This window comes from Megascapheus bottae, chromosome 2, assembly GCF_031878675.1.
Source record: "Megascapheus bottae isolate mThoBot1 chromosome 2, mThoBot2.hap1, whole genome shotgun sequence".
NCBI classification, from domain to species: Eukaryota; Metazoa; Chordata; class Mammalia; order Rodentia; family Geomyidae; genus Megascapheus; species Megascapheus bottae.
The window spans coordinates 35,957,804-35,974,939 of NC_143510.1; the positions used below are offsets into that span (position 1 = coordinate 35,957,804).

The window sequence follows — 17,136 nt, forward strand, 5'->3', positions numbered from 1 at the left end:
ACGCCGGGCTCCAGGTCGAGGGGCCGCCGACAGGTTTGCAGCAGCCCCGGGAAACGACCTAGCTGGATGGGAAGTCCTTTTATTTTAAGGCAGGCTCCAGTGCTGAAACTTTCGAGGGTGCCAATGCTCTTTAGTATTTTATTTTTAAAACCAGGAACTCGGCGTGCCCAGAGAGGAGTGACGGTAGGATAGCACGGCAGGCCGAGTCCTTTCCCATTCATATTAAATATCAGGGTCTGTGTACCCTTGAGGCGAGTGGGAGAGGCGAGAGAGAGGAGCTGCTGACATTGACAATGAATCCAAACAGGAGTTGCACTAGCGGTGCTCACCACGTTGCCTCAGCCCGCGCACGGACTTCTGGGAGTGGTAGTTTTCTAAGGCCAGAGGTTTCCCCGAGGATTCTGGATACCCTCGCAAGCGATGAACTACAAATCCCAGTGAGCATTGGGCCTCCGGCCCCTCCCGCCGGGGTGCGAATGTAAACTCCCCGCGCCGGGGCGGGCTGCAGCCGCGCGGGTTAGCGGGGCTGAGCCGGGCACTGCGCGGGGCGCACGTCTTTTTTGGGGGGGGGAAGGACTCAGGCCCCGCCACCTTTCCTTGGTTCCCCCCCACTACCCTCACCGCCGGGCTCTTTCTCTCACTTTCCAGTAGCGAAAGGCGAGCGAGGAAGGGAGCCATGCAGTCGGAATCGGGGATCGTGCCGGATTTCGAAGTCGGGGAGGAGTTTCACGAAGAACCCAAAACCTATTACGAACTCAAAAGTCAGCCTCTGAAGAGCAGGTGAGCGGTGACAGCCGGAGGTGGGGGGGTGGGGGTGGCGGGAGGCCCCCGACGCGGGGCCCCGGGAGCCGACCTCCCGAGTTCTGGGACAAGGACCCCGTGCCCTTGCCCCGGGGCGCGCGCGATCGGCCCCCCCCACCCCGCCAGGTGGGGGCCGCTGCCGTCCGGCCCGCGCCGGGCGGACGGGGCGCACTTTTAGGGGCACCGGGGTGTGAGGGACCCTGGGCTGGCAATGCCAGCTACCGAGACCGGGTGGGGGCTGGGGAGCGACCGGGGTCCAGGTGCGGGGATTGGGGAGGGCGCGGAGAAGGAGGGGAACCCGGCCTAAACGCTTGGCCAGGTGAGCTGAGGGGACGGGGGTACAGTTTTTACTGAACCCCTTTTCTCATGACACCCCCCCCTTCACCAATGGGCTGAAAGCTTGGAGAAGGGGACCCTTGGGGTGGGTTGAGGAGCCTCCGAGCTCTCCAGGGGTCTCTGCTCGGCGGTCTCGTTGGGAAAATTCGCTCGTTGGTGAGCTCCAGGTGGAGGAAGTTTCCTCGCGCCCCGCCCCTCACCTGCTGGGCCACGCGTGAGAGCGCGGGAGGGGCGGGGACACGGTGGGGGGGCGTGTCTCCTTGCCCCAGGTGAAGCTCTCTGTAAATGAGTCCAATGCCTTTCATGGAGGGGGCAAAAAAAAAAAAAAGCTTTGGACCTGAGAGGATGGTTGGACAGGCTCTCTACTTGGCAGTGGCACGTGTTTGTTTCAGGAATCACATCCAAAACTTTAGGGGAGGAGTGAAGGCACCCCCTCATACGGTGCTCCCTTCACCCTCCCCAGCTGTGCTCACTTCCCTTGTGCCATGCTTCTTGGCTACTTCTGTGCTCCCACGTCTGGCAGAATGGGGTGCATGCTTTGTTTTCTCAACAATCGCCAATCTGCTGGCTACTCTGGGACCCTGGGACTTCTCATTTTCTGTGTTTACCAAGAGGGAAGATGGTCTTTTGAGACCGAGATAAAAGAGGGTTTATTTCCATCTCAGGTTGTGAGATAAGATAAGGCTGTAACTAGAAGTTGATCAGTAGAGCAACCATCACAGCCTTCCTGATTTGGCCTAGCCGTGACTTAGGATCTGGATAGAGGGGACCCATTGGTAGAAGGGATGCTGGTCCAGAAATCAAGCGTAATGAAGGAATAAGGCCGTGAAACCTTTGCGTCTGCAGAGAAAGAATGTGGTTGGTTCCTGGTCTAATGAGAAGTGGATCTAGGTTTGTTTCCATCTTCACCGAGGTGAACTTTGAGCTAAGTTGGGAATGAAAGTCTGAGGAAGAGCAGACCTTTCCCAGCTGTCCTAGCTTTAACACACAGATGGGAGGGAAAACTCACAGGCAGTTAGATGCATGAAGCCAGCCTTTAGTTGGTAGTTTCTCTTCATAATAGCTATTTTGTGAGGGAGCATAGATTGAGTGTGTGTGTGTGTGTGTGTGTGTGTGTGTGTTGGGTGCTGGGGATTTTGAGTAATATTGTGTAAGGGAGTATTGTTGGTTATGCTCATTGGGGCTTTATGGGCATTTGGCTGAAGGGACCAGTGTTTTACTGAGCAGTCTCTGCTTTTGCTTCTATAAGCAAATGCTTACATGGCCAGAATGAAGGCGTGTGTGTGTGTGTGTGTGTGTGTGTGTTTCTGAAAGAAATGAATTAACTGGACTGTTTGGAACATTTTTGATGGTAGCTGATACATAACATTAAATGAGTTTGAGGGAGTGAGGAAAATGCCATCTGGAAAAAGCCAGCTGAGTGCCGCCACACTCATGGTGAAGGATTTAGGCTTGTTTTTTTTTTTTTTTTTTTTACAGAATCAGCAAAAATGACTTACAAGGGCATCCATCCTCTCAGCAGCTCACTAGTGGGCACGTGTAAGGGGAAAAAGCTGTGGGTATGTGGGAAAAGATGGCTTCACACATTGGTTCTTGAAGCAGGTGCAGGAGCAGAATCAGCATGGAAAAGGAAGGCTAAATTAAAAAAAAAGTTGTTGTAAATCTTGTAGGGGGAGCAGACACATGCTTTTTGAAATAAACCAGTTAAATAAAATCTATGAATAATAGATGGAACTGGCAACATCCCTATACGGTTTCCCACTGTTGTTGAAGGTATTGTCATCAACATCTGTTGTGTGACAATCTGTTGGGCTACACGTTGCTCAGGGCCTTCTTGTTACTTTTCTTCTGAAGTCTTTGCTATGCCATTTCACTTCTTAGATGTTCTAATTAAAAAAACAACAACCAGGGGCTGGGAGTTTGGCCTAGTGGTAGAGTGCTTGCCTAGCATGCACGGAGGCCCGGGTTCAATTCCTTGATACCGCATACATAGAAAAAAGCCGGAAATGGTGCTGAGGCTCAAGTGGTAGAGCTCTAGCCTTGAGAAAGTCCAAGGATAGTGTTCAGGCCCTGAGCCCAAGCCCAGGACTGGCAAAAAAAAAAAACAAAACAAAACAAAAACAACAACCAACTTTGTAATCCAAAGGTTAACATTGCTGCTGCAGCAGCCTGATCAGCTATCCATTATATTCTCTTTGGAGTGGGAAAAAATATCCAGAAGCTGGCACAATTCTTGCCAACTCCTCTATTTCTTCTTTGAACCAAGCCACTATCAACCCTTACCTAGGTTAGATTATTGTATTTGTCTCTTAGCTAGTCTACCTTATCTCCTCATCCGATTTTACAAGATTTTCAATTTGGGAGCTAGAAGGTGAAATGTTCCTGTGGTTCTTTTTTCAACCAGAAAGTGACTTGATTCTGTTACCCAGGAATCACTTGACGACCTCTGGAGACTCGGTTATCACAGTGGGATGGGATATTATTGGCCTCCAGTTGTTGGATGCCAAGGACACTGCAGCCCCTTCTGCAGCACACAGGACAGCAGCTCCCACAACAGAGCAGCACTTAGTGAAGGTGCATCATGTCATCCTCTGGCCAAGGCCCTGCCCTCTCCATGGCTCCTTGTTTCCTCAGTAAACTCAATGTCCTTTAAAAGGCTCAAGGCAGCCTCTGTGGTCATACTGCCTGTTGGCCCTGACCTTTTTTTTTTTTTTTTTAATTTTTTGCCAGTCGTGGGCTTGAGCTCAGAGCCTGAGCACTGTCCTTGGACTTTCTCAAGGCTAGAGCTCTACCACTTGAGCTTTAGCACCACTTCCGGCTTTTTTTTTTCTATGTATATGGTACCGAGAAATCGAACCCGGGCCTCCGTGCATGCTAGGCAAGCACTCTACCACTAGGCCAAATTTCCGACCCCATGGTCCTGACCTTTATCTCCTGCTATCCCCCTTGAAGCACCTGATGCTTCTGCCAGATTAGTTTCCTTGTGTTTCTGAAACTTCCCAGATTCCTTGGATCTTTGTATAAGGCACTTACCTCTTCTTAGACCATCTTTTGCCTAGACAGCCACTCCCTGTACCCCTAGCTGCTGGTATTCCCATAAATATTGTTTCCATGATTCCTGGATCACACTACCAGTGTAACCCTCATAGTCACAATTGCTACCCCTTTGCATTCTCAGTCTTCCCTCTCTACCTCTGCCTCTTCTGGTAACACTCATTATAACCTAGTATCTATTTGACCAATCTATTGTGTTGGTTGTGGGTGTCTCCACACTAGACTGTAAGCTGAAAGGGAACAAGGATTCTGCTGTGTGTCTTGTGAACTCTGTGATCCCATACATCAGAGTAGTTACTCAGACTCTGACTTTTAACATTCTGGTCCAGTTGATTGCTGTGTGGGAGACTGTACAATGTATTGAAAGATGTTTAGTAGTTCCTTCAGCTTCTTCTTTCTAGGGGCCCATACTGCATTTGTCATCTGTGACAACCCACAATGTCTCCAAATGTTATCACATGTCCTGAACTGGACAGAAACACCCCCTCTAGCCTAAAATTTTGTCTACAATATGTATTCCTTGTTGGATTTTTTTTACATTCAATATCGGGTTCTTTTTATAATAAGTATCCACCAGACTTTTTCCAGAGAAGTATTTGTATGTGCTTCAGTGCTCAGCTATTGAAGTGCTTCATAAGAAGAGACACAGTTAATTTCTACAGTTAATTTCTAATCCTCTAGAACTTTAGGAATGAGAAGTTGATGGATGTAGATTGCATGAACCTCACTTCCTTCATGTTAGCTGACGAAGCTGTGTGCTGGAAAAGGTTCAGCCAAAGAATTGGTTGTGAATTGGTTGTACTTTGAGTCCTCCAGCGAGGCTTTTGTGTGTTCTCCTGAGAATGAGTTCTGAAACGTGGGTGGAGGAGAATGTCAGAGTGAGCCCCAAATTCAAACACTAGCATAGTCATGTCAGAGAAACAAATGTAGATTTGTTCAGTGAGCTCCTAGGAGCGAGAGAACTCTGTAGGTCTTTTTGGATGGAAAAACAACATCTTAGAACATGGTAGCTCATGGTTCCTTTGTTTGGTTTCCTCTTCAGAATTCTTTGACTTTGTAGTTATTTTTCCCTTGACAGAGTTCAGGATTGGCTTAATTGAATTCTACTTTCTCTTTATACTTTTATTACTCTTTTAGACAGCTCTTATTAAACTCCTTGTAAATTCAAAATAAGATTGCAAAAGTCTTAATTTAATCATGGAAAGACTGGATGCAACACTGGCCCCAAATCTGGATTCATAGATGTGTAATGTTTATACTAGCATGTGGTGAAATGAGAAAGGCATGTCACACCCATGCGTGCTCACACACACACGTGGATATAAGGTCACTATTATTTCTTGGAAAAATGCCCCTTTTTGTGTGAAATGATAATCTGTTCTTGGCAAAACATATAATCAGTTTCTCTCTTTTTTCCCTCTCATTTCTGGAGGTCTTATCCCCCCCCCCAGCTGTTCTGTCCAATATACAAGGGATTCTTTAGCACCAAGACTAAAGTCTTGCTCCGGCATCTGATGGATGACCTTGGAGAAACAGGTTGATCTCCACTTTTAATGTGCTCGTTTGGCAAATACAGGTCTTCTCCCTGGGCATCTTAAGAGCATGAAGTTTCTTTGAGAAATCATTAGGGTGGTAACTGGCAGGTAGTGTGGTTCTTGTTATTTTCCTTATTACTTAGCAGTGAACTCTTACATTCTGGAATGTGTTTATACTTGGTTGACTGTGGCTAGGTTCTTAAAGGCAAGTGTTATGCAATAAATTTCTCTCAATAATAGTAAATACTTTCCTTTTTGTTTCTAATGAAGTGTTCACAGAATTCTTATTTTTTACATTTCATAATTTTGGCCTAATTTGTAGCACTTTCTTTATGTTGTGACATTACCACATGCGTACATATTCTCCTTTAGCATGTAATTTTGAGTACTAGTATATGCAAATTAATGCCAATCATGATACTGATAGTCATTTAATATGAACCAGGTGCCAGCCACCTTTTCTAAGTGACTTAGTTACACAAATCTTTGTGAATAGAGAGTGTTAATAAGGTGAAAACAGTAGTATTATTAATCATTCTTTTAAAAACAGATAATGTTTACTTAGTGCTTTCTCCATGCCAGGCTTTATTCTGCCTTTTTTTTTTTTATTGGTGGTGGGACTTGAACTCTGGGCGTGGGCGTTGTCCCTGAGCTCTTCAGCTCAAGGATACTGCCCTATCCATTGAGCCACAGTGCCACTTCTAGTTTTCTGATGATTAATTGGAGATAATAGTCTTATGGACTTTTTAGTGCCTGGGCTGGCGTTGAACCGGGATCCTCAGATCTCAGCTTCCTGAGTTGCTAGGATTACAGGTGTGAGCTACTGGTGCCCAGCCTTCTGCTTGTTTTATTGGTATTAATCCAGTAAATTCTCACATCAGCCATGGATATCTGTATTTGCAACTTTATTTTACAGAAAAGGAGTCTGAAGCATACTAAGTACTGGATGGGACCTGGTTTTAAGCTGAGGTAGTTTATGCTCTTGACACCTAGTCTGTATGCCACACAAAAGGCTATTTACATGATTGTGCACCATTCAAAGATGATCCATTCTGTTCTCTCTCCAGAACTTCCAGTAGGGTAAAGGGAATCAGCTAGCCGTACAAGATCAGTGTGTATGAGTAATGGGAACTTACTGGAAGGAGAACTGGGGACCATTTTGAGGATGAATAGCGATACTTGAGTTTGACTTTCAGGGTGATGCAATACTCAAGCCTGTTCTTTGGTTTTTGGTTTTGTTTTCGTACCTGTCCTGGGGATTGAACCCAGGCCCTGGGTGCTGTCCCTGTGCTTTTCTTTTTTCATCAAGGCTAGTGCTCTACCACTGGAGCCATAGCTCCACTTTTGGTTTTTTGGTAGTTAATTGGAGATAAGAATCTCATGGAATTTCCTGCCCTGGCTGGCTTTTGAACTGCAATCCTGAGATCTCAGCCTCCTGAGAACTAGAGGTGTGAGTTACAGATGCTCTGTGCAAGCTTGTTCTTTATAGGTAAATGACATATGCCTTGAAGGACATCTAACTACAGAAATGGTAGCAGAGAGATGGGCTGCAGTGGGCAGGGGTAAAGGGACTCATATTGAAGTTTTGTGGTCATGGACTTGCATTAGCGGCTTCATCTGTATTCATAGTTGTTGCATCTCAACTTCATTACCTGTGAAAAAGTTTCTGTTGCATTCATGCATATGTTGGCATATGTTTTAAAACTGGGGCAAAATGTGTAAATCTCCTTTCCATGGCATCTAGTACTTGTGGTAAGTGATACAATCCTTTGTAGTAGAATTTTACTGTGATCACAGTTCTACTTTCCTGCAAGAACTAAAACATGTATAGAATCATATGTCTGAAGCAAAAGACATAAAACTGAGGTGCCTGAACCTGGCAGATGTTCAAATCTTATTATGCAGATTAGTTCTGTGGGCTGATTAGATGGAACTCTTGATTAAAGGGGGATTCTAAGTGTTGGTTTTGGGTGTTATTGGAGATTTCCTTTGCTGAGTACTGCTATTTATAGAATTTCTTTAAGTGTGTGGATCTTTAATTCCTTTTGAGTTCTGCAGTGCAGTTTGTACAGGCTGATGTTTATATCTGCTCCAGTTGTGCAAGAAGTGGAAAATATCCTTTTTTTAGACCAGGTCACATGTACTTACTGTCAGGAATAGGACCTCAGTGTAAAAAAATGTATCTTGGGACAAATCAAAGTTACTAAATTTCTCTCTCAACTGCTTTGTTTCAGAACTGGCAGTATTAGGATAAATAATAGGAAAAAAAAATCCTTGGCTACTTTTTTTTTGTCAGTTTTCAAGGACAACAAGCGATTTTGTGTGTGTATGTGTGTTTGTGTGTTTGTGAGTGGGATGTTAAGTATAAAATGTGCTTTATTGCTAGATTTGTTTAACCAGAATAAATTATAAAAACGTGTTTGATTGCTTTCCAAGTGTGCATTATTTAGAGAAAATAAGAAGGCAGGACAGGGATATTAAGTGCCATAATGAAGTCTTTGATATTATAAAGATACATTTGCAGTTTATGACTTTGTGAAGTGTGGTCAGCATTGCGCAATGAGAGGAAAGGTCTATCTCAGGGCATGAAGTCTGTGTCTCTGTGGAGACAGATGAGGGCAAAAAGACCTGCAAGGAAGTCTGGGATCGCTATTGAAATTTCTCCACTCTCTTTTGTTGCCAGGGGTTTCAGAAGGCTGGGTTTGGCTCCTTAATAGAAAGCCCATTTCTCCGGTTGGTTTTGAAATTTTAATTAAAAAAATTTTCTTTTTCATTTGTGGGTCTTGAACTTGATTGGGTGCTGTCCCTAAGCCTTTTCCACTCAAGGCTAGTTCCCTACCACTTTGAGCCAGAGCCACTTCCAGTTTTTTGGTGGTTAATTGGAGATAAGATTCTCATAGATTTTTTTTTTTTTCCTGCCTGGGCTGGCTTTGAACTTTGAGCCTCAAATCTGAGTTTTCTGAGTATCTAGCATTACGGCTTTAGCCAGTAGCACCTGGTTAACAATTTGTTTTTAAACTAAGTACTTGTACAAAGGGAGTTTAGTTCAACATATCAGTTTATAAGTACAGTGTATTGTGATCAGTGTCACCCCTTCTATCATTGTCTTTGATCTTTTCCACCCCATCCATCCCCTCAATTTACCTAGTTCCATTTCATCTATATGCATCAAATATTATGACTGTAATCCTCTCCATTTTCTACCTTGACTTCAACCCCTTCTCCTGTGACAACACAGGTTGTTTCTTTTCTTTCTTTCTTTTTTTCTTTCTTTCTTTCTTTCTTTCTTTCTTTCTTTCTTTCTTTCTTTCTTTCTTTCTTCCCTCCCTCCCTCCCTCTCTCCCTCCCTTCCTCCTCCTCCTCCTCCTCCTCCTCCTTCTTCTTCTTCTTCCTCTCTCTCTCTCTCTCTCTCTCTCTCTCTCTCTCTCTCTCTCTCTCTCTCTCTCTCTCTCTCTCTCTGTAGTTAGTTGGAGATAAGAGTCTTGCAGAGACTTTCCTTCCCAGGCTGGCTTTAAACCCTGATCGTCAGATCTCAGCCTCCTACTAGCTAGGATGACAGGTGTGAGCACCAGCACCCCTACAACAGGTTGTTTCTTTTTTTTCATATATTTTTATTGTAATTAATAAAAGGGTTACATGATATTTGCCAGATAGATGGTGCATTAATTCCCATACATTGATAACCTTTCACATGTCTTGGTCCCCATTCCCCCCCACCCCCACCTCTCATCTTGTTTTCCCCCCTTCCCTATCCAATTTCAAATAACCAAATACAAATATATCCTATATATCAGGTAACAAAGTGAGATACTGTAACAATATGAGATAACCAAGGGATAGCAAAAGAGATGAGAGATAACATAGTACATTAAGAACAACAATCATTCATTATATGGCTTTTGTTTCTATATCCTAGAGATACTTTCATTTAGCGTCATACTATATGGCCTTTTGTATCAAGGTTTTGCTCTAGAATGACATTGCCCCATTTGTTAGGAAATGGAAAGACTCAGAAAAAATCATATTAAGTGAAATAAGCCAGACTCAAAGGAACTTAGGTTCAATGGTTTCCCTCATTTGTCATAATCAGTAGGAACCTTGGGCTCTCCTAACAGGTTGTTTCTTTTTTTTTTTTTTTCTTGCCAGTCCTGGGCTTGAGCTTAGGGCCTGAGCACTGTCCTTGGACTTTCTCAAGGCTAGAGCTCTACCACTTGAGCCTCAGCACCACTTCTGGCTTTTATCTGTGTATGTGGTACCGAGGAATCGAACCCGGGTCTTCATGCATGCTAGGCAAGCACTTTAACCACTAGGCCAAACTCCCGGCCCCCAGGTTGTTTCTTAAACATGTTTTTTTTGTTTTGTTTTGTTTTAAATTTGCTTTTATCAACATTCTCTCCTGTAGCCTTTTAGGTATGGCATGGAGAATAAAGAAGTAGCCTTTGGGGGTATTTTTTTTTTTTTTCTCCCTCCTCCAGACCTGGGAGTTGTCCCTGAGCTCTTCCGCTCAAGGCTACCACTCTACCACTTGAGTCACAGTGCCACTTCTGGTTTTCTGATAGTTAATTTCAGATAAGAATCTCACAGACTTCTGTGCCTGGGCTGACTTTGAATGGCAATCCTCAGATCTCAGCCTCCTGAGTAGCTAGGATTACAGGTGTGAGCCACCACGCCTGATTTGGGTATTGTTATGAGACATCTATCCTTAAATTCAAGATGGCCAGCCTCTTTTCTTCTATCAGTGCTTCTCAGGTGCTGGACACGGTGTGCGGGTTTTGTAGGTGGTGACTTCCTGGCTGTTGTGAATCGGAGTTGGTGGTGAGCGATGTGGTACTTTGGTGGGGGTACTGGTGGGAGAGAGGGGCTTTCACATCATGAAGACCTCTCTGTGTGGTTTTCAAATCTTCTTCCAGTCATGTTAAGTAGAAGCAGTATAACTCTGAGGTCAGAAGGACCTGGAAGTATTTGTTTTTCTGAGTCCTTCTCTTCTTCTTTCCCCTCCCTCCTTCCACCAGTTATTTATTAAGTACCTTGAGCATGTTGAGCTCAGAGCTGGCTGTTGGGAGGCCACTGTAAACCAGATAGGCAGGGTTTCTGCTAGCATGGCATGGTGCTTCCATCTTGGAGGGAGGGATTTGCCAAGTTAATAATGAACCAAAGAATGAACACTAAGAGAGCACGACTGAGAAAGGAGAGCACACTTTCTTAGTGTGGATGATTGGAAGGACTTCATGCAGGAAATGTTTTGAAGCAAGACCTGAATGGCTGACATAAAGGTACACATAACTTGTGACTGTGGGCAAATCACCCAACGTCTCTGAGCTTCAGTTTCCTTTTCAGGTGAAATGGGCATCTAACTACCTTGCAAGGCCTCTGTGAAGACCAAAGGTAATAAAGCGGCTAACATTAGGTTGATGCGTAGGTGTTCATGAAGACTGTTCATAATGTAGGATGTGAATGTGTTCGTAAGGTCGGGTGTGATGTAGACATTAATCTACAAGTGTCTACTTTGGTTTTAGGTGGTTTTCTCATGTTGAGGTGGGCACTGGTGGCTCATGCATATAATCCCAGGAGGCTGATGTGTGAGAATCAAAGTTTATAGCCAGTCCAGGTAAGAAAGTCCATGGGACTCAACTATTATTAACAGTCAAAAAGCCAGAAATGGAATTGTGGCTCAAGTGGTAGAGCACCAGCCTTGAGCAAAAAAGCTTAGGGCCAGTACCCTGGTTCTGAGCTCAAACCTTGGTACTAGCAAAAAACCAAAACTCCAAAACATAAAAGCCTAATATTGAGCAGGTCAGAGATTTCATTTGTGTCTTTTAAAAACCAACACTGGGGGCCCGGGAGTTTGGCCTAGCGGTTAAAGTGCTTGCCTAGCATGCACAAGGACCCGGGTTCGATTCCTCGGTATCCCACATACACAACCAAGCCGGAAGTGGTAGAGACGAGACACAACCAAGCCGGAAAAGTGGCAGAGACGAGACTGCAACAAGCGACAGAGAGCGAAAGCAAGCAAGCAGAGCCCAACCGAGTGGTGGCCGGAGCGAGCGGGGCCAGAAAGAAAGAGAAGGGGGCCAAAAAAAAATAAAAATAAAAATAAAATAAAAACCAACACTGAACTAAAGGTGAAAATATATGTTGTTATTCTTTTCTTTCCTCTAGAATCTTGTTAACTGTTGTTCCCTTACTTTCCTCAGTAGGGCTCCTGAGCTCATGTCTGATCAAATTTACCCTAATATTTTTATTGTTTATTTTTTGTTTTTTGAGTGTGTGTGTGTGTGTGTGTATGTATGTGTGTGTGTTTGAATTATTTGGGGGAGGGGGCATAAAGAGAATATCCAAATAACTGAGGTTTCAACATCAAAGCCTTAGACTGATTTTGCAAAATGTTCACACCAGCCACAAACTCCTGACTAGTAGTTGTGTGTATCAGTTTGCCTCTAACTCCTGCAAGATGTCATCATTGATGCAGAAATGAAAAGAAGAAGCTCTCCTCCTACGCATCCCCTCCCCCCATCTGCCTTGACTTCATGCAATGGCATGTTTTTAAGGCAACCTCTTTGAAAGTGGGTTTTTTTTGTTGTTGTTGTTTGTTCATTTTTGTGCTTCGGTTGGGTTCTTGGATTCTTATACCCATGGAATAGGAAGTTGGAAAAGGGCAGATCCCAGATCATGCAAGAGCACATGTTTTAGATCCGAATGTACCCAGTAGGTCTAGGGTGCTCTGATGGACTCCTGCCTTTTTGGAAGACATTGTGGCTTGTTGAGCAACTTCAGGAAGGCATCTGTGGTCGTGACCCTCTTCACCCCTGCCCCTTCTCCCAAATGGGATAAATTGCTGAATCATTTACCCTGCCTTCTCATCTGATCAAGGGTAGCATCAGAAAGTGTTCTCACCACAACCATTGGGGAACGTGTACTGTGAATTTGTAGACTGTTTTCCTTCTAGAAAGCTTAACTTGTCTCAATGGTAAGAAGCTATGAGATAGAAGATTTCTTTAGTATAATGGTTGGGTTTGTACATGAAATTCTAGAGTGAAAGACAGATGGGGTACTGTTTCACATTTGCACCTGGAAATATCAGTGACTGTTTGTGAAGCCTGATTGGGTAAGACGTGATTCTATGGCTCCTTTTCCACCATTGATGTCTTTCTTTTCCAAAGTGGCAGAGGCAGCACTTCCAATATTGAGTCAGTGAACAGACACACAGACATGTCAATAGTCAAATCTCTATCAAATACACTCTGTGTGTGTGTACATATATTTAGCACTTGTGAAGCAGTAGGTGAGTAGTTTGACTGTTTCTCTCTTGTATGTGGAGTGTTCAGAGCAGCCCTGTCTAAATTTAGGATGTTGGTTGGCACCTTGACCAGACTTGCAATGAGCTTTTGGCTAAGAATGACTATGAATAAACAACAAAATAGTATTGGTCCTTTACTTGCAAGTGATGAGGATGAGACCAACCGGATGTTTTTTGAAAATTCAATGTATTTCTTTTTAAATTAAGAGATCCTAGAAGCTTAAATGCAGCCACCTCTACAAGTGTAAGCAGCTGGCAAGATACTTTATAGCATTCCAAATACAAGTTTGCCGACTGCTGCAAGGAAGGGCACGTGTGGAGTAACGTAAGAGGCTGGCTGCTGGCTCATAGTGTCCTAGACAGAGTGTAGACTTTTTGGAACCACACCTTACATCATTGTAGCATAGTAATTTTCCCCTGGCCATTCCACTAATAATATTTTCATCTAGGTAAATGCTAGGTGAGTAAATGTTGAATGATGGGATCTTGGAATGCAGTTCTAATGACACTGATGACAGATGGGAGTTTCAAATCTCTGTTGATTCAGAAATAAATGAGAGAAAATGGAAAGAAAGGATTTTTCTTTGTTGTTTTTGTTTTCCTTTTGTCTTTGTTTATCGGCATTTGGAGGAGGAAGGGGCACAGAAATGAAGGGGTAAGGCATGGATAGATGCAGCAGTGACACTGTGCTGAAACTGTACAACTTGTGGGTGAGGACAAGAGGGAAAAGCTGGGAGAGAATGAGGGAAGGGTGACACTGTTCCAAAAGAAATGTACATTCCAAAAGAATGTATCTCTTTACATAACTGTAACCCCTCTGTACATCACCTTTATAATAATAAAAAAGTTGTAAAAAATTAAGAAAGAAAAAAATTAAAGAAATAATTGAGTTTGATGCGTTCTTGGTAGTTTCAAAGTCACTGCAGTGCATAATTTAACAGGAGCAGAATGACAAGGACAATTAATTGGAATTTTTTTTGGGGGGGATCAGTGATACTACATGTCTGTTGGCTTTTGGGTATCTCTTTTTCTCATGTTCTTCTCTTTCTTATTCTTGGATATATATAACCAACATCTTTCTAATGGGTTATAGGCAGTCATCTTTCCTTCCTTACATATTTCTATCAAGTGTTCACTTTTGTTTTGCTATTACTACTCTTCCCCCATCTGAATTTTTTTTAAGTTTATGTTAATTGTACAAAATGTTGATTTCAGTGGCTCAAGTGATAGGGTGCTTGTCTAACAAAAATGTTAATTTTCTCTTACATATTTAATGTACTTTGATCATATATATCCCCCTGTTATTGGAATATATACCCTACCTTCTCTTCTTGGTTTATTTTCTTTTCCAAATAGGACTCTTGATTTATTTTCTTTTCCAAATAGTACTCTATTTACTCTCTTACTTTAAGATTTCCCATATTAGAGAAAACATGTGATATGAATTTGGCTTATTTTTAGTATGGTGATTTCTAGTTCTATCCATTTTCTTACACATGATGTGATTTTGCTCTTTTTAATGACTAAATATTCGCGCATTTGTAGGCACCCAAGCTGATTTCATGACTTGGCTATTATGAATAATGTTTTAATAAACATGGCTATGCAGGTGTCATTATTGAATACTGGTTTTGATTACATCTGGTATATATCCAGGAGTTGGATAGCTTTGTCTTATGCTAGTTGTTTTTTTTTTTTTTTGAGGAGCTTCCATGCTGAGTTTCAATAATGACTGAATTATGCCTACTTTCATCCTCACCAGCAGTTTTTAAAAATGATAGTAATTCTAAATGGGATGAGATGGAATCTCAGTGTAGTTTTAATATTTGTATTTTCCTGATAACTAAAATTGAGAAAGTTTTTATGTATTTATTGGTCCTTTATATTCTTTTGAGAAGTGTTCAGCTCACTTTCCCATTTATTGGTTGGATCATTTGTTTTGTTATTTAATTTTTGAGTTCTTTATATGTGTGGCCATTAATCTGTCAGATGAATAATTGGCAAAGATTTCTTTCTGTTCTGTAAGCTGTCTTAATCGTTTCCTTTGCTGTGTAGAAGCTTTTGAATTTGATGTTAATCCATCCAGTTTGAGGGAGTAAAGAATTCCATTCAAATGCTCAGCCTATGGTTTAGTTTCATGGTTTGGGGAGTGGAGAATCCGACACAAGCCTGACTATATGTCCTTAACACAGGGATTGGCTTCAGGGAATTGCGTATTGTTTAGGCCAAGTGAACCCTAAGAGTTACTTCATGGTGAGTACATCATTAGTGTAGATCTGATGGCATTTTTCTTTTTGTGCTATTGGGGATTAAACTCAAGGTCTTGTGATTACCAGGCAAGTGCTCTACCATTTGAGCCCCACTTCCAGCCTCATTTTACACAGCTGTAGGATCTTGATTTATGCCCAGCTCAGCCAGGTTTTTCATCTTCCTAGTTCTGTTTCCCTGTGTTGTCAGGAATGGTAAGATTGGACCACCATACCAATTGGTCATCATGATCTTGTTTCCCCTGTTGTTGGGGAGACAGGTATGTGTGTCATTGTGCCCAGCTATTGAGTGTGATGAGTCTTCTGAACTTTTATCATGATATTCTCACCTCCACCTCCTAAGTGGCTAGGATTATAGGTTAGAGTCACTTGATAAGGTCCCCCCACCTCCCCTGTTTTTTTTTTTTTTTTTAAGAACTTTATTTTTTTTTTAACTATTAGGTAATTATCTTTAACTCGATCATAAAGAATACTCCATTATTCAGTAAAAACACTGAATGTTCAGGTTCAGGAATGTTTCATTCCTATATAGCAGTACAAAAATAATCCAATATGGAGGCACAGGAGTTACAGTAAAGCATTGGAGAATAGTGATCTCCATCTCACAAGCATCAGCTCCCTCTGGAGGTCTTCTGTGATACACCATTGCAATTTCTGACTTAGGAGGTCTCACTCAGTAAGATCTGACACTGTCTTTCTAACAAGCTACTGTTGGTTTTAAGGCCTCATGACAAGGCTATTGATACTTGGAAAACTGTTGCATGAGAGAGCAGTAGTAGGTGATTTTTTGCATAGTGAACTTGAAAGTATTACAGAAGATGTGGGATATAAATCATAGGTTGGCTTGGGCTGTGTCCTATCAGGTGGCAAAATACTCAAATTAACCATGCTTAGGTGTAAAAGGAATCTTCTGTTTGAAAAACAAAGAAGGTGACTTGAAGTTAACTTCCCTTTGGTACCTGAAGGAACCTTAGCTCCCTGTCACAGGGGAGGGCAGTTTAATCTACACTGTGAAAGTGCAAAGTGAGGCAGACTACAAGTCACTTGACAAAGATTTGGTTGAGAAATCGGGTGATGGTGGTTTTGGGGCATGTCCACATGACCAGATTGTTTTTTACAAAACTTCTGCAGAATAAAATTTGAAATACAACTGTCAGCCTGTTTTCCCATCTTTAATAAATTCCAGACAGTTTGTAGAGTGTGGGAGCTTCCAAAACAGAGGGGCGGAATGATGGGGACTAGCCAGCATCCATTTCATCCCACGGAAGGCTGTCCTGACATAGCAGTCCTTCCCTTTGTTTTGAATCTCTGTGAGTTTCTGGTGGTGAGGGAGAGATGGAAAAGGGAGGGGCAGGGGCCAAGGCCAAGGCTGTGTCAGACAAATAAAGTCTATAGAAAACTTCCAGACTCTCCTCTTATCAGAAATGCAATCTGCCCCCTGTTTAGTCCACTTAGACTCAAGTATTTTGATTTTTTTTTCTTTTTTTCATGCCTGCTGATCTTCCCCAGACAAAAAGCCCTGGTCTGTTTCTGTTGTACACAGGTTCAGAGTTCTTGCCAATCAAGGAAGTCTTAAGTTTTAGGACTAAGACAGATTTGAATTTAATTTTGAGTTTGATCATCTGTTAGCTGTTATATTTTTGGTCAAGTTACTCTATCTTTTAACAAAGGGCAATGGATAATACTATGATCTGAGTTATTAGGGCCATTATGTGAATGAAAAGAAATGTGGGTACAGTGCTTAGTCCAGAGCCTGGCTCTTAGCCCTTAATTCTGGTCACCTCCCGATTCATAGGTTTAGTTGGAATGGATTTGTAATGACTTGGAACTAATTTAGATTTGGAAT

The 17,136-nt window shown here is 42.7% G+C and overlaps 1 protein-coding gene across 2 annotated transcripts in view; it reads left to right on the forward strand.

Moving 5' to 3' along the window:
• The first annotated feature begins 576 nt into the window (after nucleotides 1–576).
• Nucleotides 577–17,136, forward strand: part of Mitf (melanocyte inducing transcription factor) — a 202,771-nt gene continuing 186,211 nt past the window's right edge. For both annotated transcript variants that reach the window (XM_090323929.1, XM_090323938.1), the window contains exon 1: nucleotides 577–780. In XM_090323929.1, coding sequence (XP_090180055.1) covers nucleotides 677–780 — 104 coding nt within the window. In that variant the 5' untranslated portion in view covers nucleotides 577–676. The remainder of the gene's footprint in view (nucleotides 781–17,136) is intronic.